General features: G+C 32.9%; 1 protein-coding gene across 1 annotated transcript; it reads left to right on the top strand.

Annotated features, from left to right (window-relative positions):
- Window positions 1–211: 211 nt before the first annotated feature.
- On the top strand, window positions 212–3453 carry LOC120276462 (receptor-like protein EIX2). The gene is made up of 2 exons (XM_039283215.1): window positions 212–1034; window positions 1202–3453. Exons 1-2 carry the CDS (start codon window positions 287–289, stop codon window positions 3274–3276), a joined length of 2823 nt encoding a protein of 940 aa, XP_039139149.1. The 5' UTR covers window positions 212–286; the 3' UTR covers window positions 3277–3453.
- Window positions 3454–5431: the final 1978 nt, after the last annotated feature.

Raw genomic sequence — 5431 nt, 5'->3', positions numbered from 1 at the left:
TGTATTAGATAGAATGGTTTATCATAACAATAATTTAAATATACTAAATATATTGTTTACTAAAGCCTATTTCCACTCTGTTTGCAAAAGTTTGGAATCACACAGAATTCCACAACAATGTAACATCAGTCATTTAACTGAAAGGGATTTAAATGAGGAAAAATTCAAGAACACTGCCATGCTAGAATGATTGAATGAGACACTTGACTCTCTAATCTATCTATATAAACCAGTTGAACACAATGGAAGAGAAACCAACATCTAAACAATTAGCTTTTCTTTCAGTATGAATACTTTACTCTCTTTACTGCTGATCTTATTTCTCTTGTTTATTAATAGGCTGGATGTTGATGCTGGTGTTCTACAACAACAGCAGCAGCAGCAGCAGCAGCAGCAGCAGCAAGATCAAGTAGTGGTTTGTAAAGAAGATGAGAGAAAAGCTCTTATTGATTTCAAACAAGGGCTTCATGATCCTTATGGACTACTCTCTTCTTGGACTGGCAATAACTGCTGCACTAATTGGAAGGGAGTGCAATGCAGCAATCAATCAGGACAAGTTGTGCTGCTTAACCTCAACTACCAAAAGTTAGAAGGTGAGATCAGGCCTTCATTGCTTGATTTGAGACACTTGAGATACTTGGGCCTTAGTGGTATTTACTTTAGAGGAGTTGGTATCCCAGCTTTCATTGGTTTGATTCAGAGTCTTCAATATCTTGATCTTTCATATGCTGGATTCAGTGGAATTGTTCCATATCAACTTGGGAATCTCACTAACTTGGCCTACCTTGATCTCTCTGGGAATCATTATTTTTGGCAGAGGCTCCATGTAGTTGAAAGTTATTGGCTTTCAAATCTATCTTCTCTTCAATACTTGATTTTTGATGACGTTGATCTTTCTGAGGCACCAGATATGCTTCACTCATTGAATACACTTCAGAGGTTATATGAGTTACGACTGTTTTATTGCAACCTTAACCTCCCACTTTCTCTTCCTCAAGTTAATTTCACATCACTCCAAATCTTTGATCTTTCAGGTAACAATTTTGATTAAAGAATATCTTAATTGAGTATTTCATGATTTTAATTCCCTAGCATTTATTTATATGGGATATTATAGATTTCAAAACAACATGTTTTTTTTTTTTTAATTAGAAACAATCTTATTTCCTATCTCACTATCCTTTTCTGTTCAATATGTCAGGTAACAATCTTAGTTCAACAGTTCCTCTGTGGTTGTTTGAATTAAGTAACCTTCAGTATCTGAATTTGGGACTTAATCAATTTTCAAATCTCATTCCTCCTGTTATTAGCAATCTGACGAATCTCAAGATCCTTGATCTCAGATATAATTATCATGTTGGAGTTAGGCTGCCTATAACATTGGGGGATCTTTGCATGTTGCAAAAATTGGGTCTTTCAGGAAATAAATTCAATATTGAATTAAGTGAATTTGGAGGAATATTTTCAAGATGTATTAATAAGAGTTTGGAAACATTAAGATTGTCAGATGCTGGGCTAGTTGGGCATTTTCCTGGATGGTTAGAAAATCTCATGTCCCTCAAGATACTTGAAATTTCACAAAACTCATTATATGGCCCAATTCCAGAGCTTCAACTACCATCATTGCAAGAGTTATACCTTTCTTACAATAAACTGAATGAGACTTTGCCTGAAAATCTTGGCCAATTGTTTCCAAAGCTAGCTCTTCTAAGTCTTGCCAATAATAAATTAGTGGGTGTTCTGACAGAGACTCATTTTGCTAATCTTGCAAATATAGAATATCTGGAAATATCTTCAAATGAATTCACACTCAATATCAGCTCAAATTGGGTTCCTCCACCTAGATTGGAAAAAATTTACATGGATGGTTGTCATTTGGGACCTGGTTTTCCTACTTGGGTTCAAAAGTTGGAGAACTTGTATATTATTTCCATGTCCAATGTAGGAATTTCAGATGTCATGCCAAATTGGTTTTGGAATTTCAGTTTGAAGCTTCAAGGTGTAGATTTATCACACAATGACATCAAAGGCAGGTTACCCCATTCATTGGAACAACTCAATCTAGATGTTGTTGATCTAAGCAACAACCATTTCGAGGGATCAATACCCCTTTTCCCACCAACAATTCGACTGTTGAGCTTAAGCAATAACTCATTTTCAGGGATGATTCCTGATTCTTGGAACCATTCCATACAATCTTCACTTTTAGAAATGGATCTCTCTCACAACAATTTAAGTGGTGATTTTCCTGCTTCAATATGTGCAAACTCATCATTGGAGGTATTACGTTTGAATAATAACAATTTGTCAGGTGAGCTCCCTTTACAGTTGAAAAATTGTCAATCTTTGGGGATACTTGATCTTGGTTATAATAAGTTCAATGGAAGCATATCTACCTCAATTTTTGATGGCTCGTTATATTTAATAGCTCTCCGACTCCGATACAATTTATTTAGTGGCAAAATTCCTCCACAACTGGGTGGCTTCAATTTTCTTCGAGTTATAGACCTTGCACATAACCAATTTTCAGGAGAAATTCCGGTAACTCTTAGTAAATTGAAAGATATGAAGGGTTTTTCGAATACTACATACTTAACAATTGACTATGATGAATTTGATGTGGAAATGAAAGGAGGAGAACGCTCTTATGGCGTTATCGGATATGTTCTTCCCGTGGCTATTGACTTTTCCAATAATGATTTATCGGGAGAAATCCCTAAGGAGCTGATGAGTTTAACAGGTTTGCAAAGCTTACATTTATCTAATAATCATTTGACGGGAAAGATCCCTGAAGGTATCAGTGAGTTGCGCCGGTTGGAATCTCTGGACTTATCGATGAATAATCTATCAGGTGTGATCCCAGAAAGTATGACATTGTTAACCTCACTGGACGATTTGAACCTTTCCTTTAATGAGTTATCAGGAAAGATTCCATCAGGTGGGCAACTTCAAGCATTCAGTGCCTCTGTTTATAGCAATAATTATAATTTATGTGGGCTCCCATTAGATGTCAAGTGCAATGTGGACAAGCAATCTCAATCACCGATATTCCAAAATGATGAAGATTTTTTTGAAGATGATGAAAGACGATGGTTTTATACCAGCATGGGACTCGGATTTGCTTTTGGGCTTTTGGCTTTCTGCGGTGCATTGATAATAAAGAGGAGGTGGTGCTTCACATATTTTCAATTGCTAGACAATTTGTTCGATTGGATATATGTAACAATGGTGGTCAACTTCAACAAGATGAAAAAGCTTATTTTTGGGGAAAAATGATCCTTTTTGTAAGCTAGAAGAATTCTAAAATTCTCTTTTATGTACTAAACAATATAGTGAGCGTTTGTGTGCATTATATTGTGCTATGTTTGTAATAAAATTCTCCTGATGTAATGATGTAATATGTAGTCTTTTTTTATTAAAATAAGATATAAGCATGTTTGATGTTTGAACCCTTTCAAATACGGTTCTTTAATTCACTTAAATTCTTTGATATCATACTCTTTCATATTTTGGCTTCACTTTTGATTTGATTATTCAATTGAAAGGGTTGGTTAAATTTTTTTTTTTTTGGTATATTTCCTAAAAAGAAATTATTTGCAGCTAGTAAGCAAACATAAATATTTTCATGTTTTTAAGTTACTCAATACTAAAAATCTGTTTACTTAATTTTATACAATATGAACATAATATTTATATTAACATATTGCATATTTTCTAAGAGAAAAATTACACAAGTAAATCAAATTAAATTCAGTTATTTAGTTTCGTTTTAGTGTTTGGGTTTTTAATTAAAATTTAGTTTAGTTAATTAAATTTGTAGAAAGTGCAGTTTGTTTTTAGTTATCAAAAATCAAACTATTATTCAATTATTTGGTAATTTAGTTTAATTAGTTAAATTATATTAACGGAATGCACTCCCTAAGCTTCACTAGATGTGCTCATTAGCTTTGCAATTTCACCAACTTAAAGAACCTTGATTTCTTACATAATTCATGGTTTTATTTGATTGGGCTTATAACTTTTTTTTTTTATTATTATTCTTTTATGGTAGAATATCTTATTTAGTCCATCTAATACAGTCAATTTTTCCTTTGGTTCCTTTAATATGATTTGTCTCTAGAAAGTCCTTGTATTTTAATTTTTGAGAAATTTAAGTCTCTCTTTCTAATATAATTTGTCCCTAGGAGGTCCCTGGACCTACATTTTTTAAAAATTAAAATACATGAACCTTTGAGGGACAAATTATATTAGAAAGAGTGTCTTATATTTCTCAAAAATTAAATTACAGAGACCTCATAGGGTCAAATCATATTAAAAAGACCAAATGGGCAGATTAACTATATTAGAGGGACTAAATAGGGTATTCTACCTTCTTTTATTTAAACACACAATACAATCTATCCTGGAATTACTTATTTTATAAAAATAAATATTTTTAGTTTAGATATCTAAATATGATTAATTGCACAATTTCAATGATTATGGTAAAATTTAGCAATTTTAATAAATTATGGGATGTAAGCAGCCAAAATTTTATTCTTTATTGTTGTAATATTAATTATTTGTTTTCATTAAATTTAGTATACATAATTAAATATTTTTGTAGTGTTTTTTTTCATGAAACCAATTACCAAATCATAAATTTTATGACCATTTTTTTAATTATATCGATGCCCGCTGCCAAAATTTTTATCATTATTTTTCTTTTTTTCTGATAAATTATAGCGGCAAACGTTGCCCTATAAAAAAGGTTAAAAGAACAGACAGATATAGTAATACACCAGTTATGGTGGCTCAACAACCTTCTAGTGATTTTTTTTTTTATAAAAGTGGATAAACCATAACTTTATTAGAAAACTGAAAAACTAAACAATCTAAAACAATACAAACTAACGCTAACAACCCCAAACAGAAGCATGGGTAGAGAAAAGCAAAAGAACAAGAACAAGAAGAAGAAGAAGTACATCACCTCTGGTGATGCATTTCTAACAATCATTCACTAAAACAGCAAAAGAAGAGAAAACACAGAGGAGTTGACGAAGTCTGCCAAAAGGTGTCGGAGGTCAACTCATGCTGAAGGATGAGGGGATCACTCTTGAGGTGGTTGTGGTGCCACGATGTTGGGATGCTCACATTGTCGCTCATTCAAAAAGTGAGCGAACACTTTAGATTCTGGATGGGGTTGCTAGGCAGTAGTTGGTTGGATCTCTAGCTGCAGAAAATAATGACAGGCGCAGGTGAATGATTTTAACAATAATTGAATGCAAAGGTAAAACACGAGTTAAAAATTTGATTGTTTCTTTCAAGCCAAATATTCCAAAAATTGCTTTTGAAATTAGATCCCAAAGAAGTCGATGTCGAACATCAATAAATGGTATCCAGGACATCCAAACCTCTGCAATTGAAAGAGGATGGAAATGGAGGTTTAGAA

The sequence above is a fragment of the Dioscorea cayenensis genome, chromosome 14 (genome assembly GCF_009730915.1).
Source record: "Dioscorea cayenensis subsp. rotundata cultivar TDr96_F1 chromosome 14, TDr96_F1_v2_PseudoChromosome.rev07_lg8_w22 25.fasta, whole genome shotgun sequence".
Taxonomy (NCBI): Eukaryota; Viridiplantae; Streptophyta; class Magnoliopsida; order Dioscoreales; family Dioscoreaceae; genus Dioscorea; species Dioscorea cayenensis.
The sequence above is the reverse complement of the archived record's forward strand: the minus strand, read 5'-3'. Positions and strand labels throughout refer to the sequence as shown.

Coding starts and splice junctions, on each gene's coding strand:
- LOC120276462 (XM_039283215.1), top strand. CDS start 287: ATGAATACTTTACTCTCTTTACTGCTGATCTTATTTCTCTTGTTTATT. Junction 1,035..1,201: donor CCAAATCTTTGATCTTTCAG/GTAACAATTTTG, acceptor TCAATATGTCAG/GTAACAATCTTAGTTCAACA.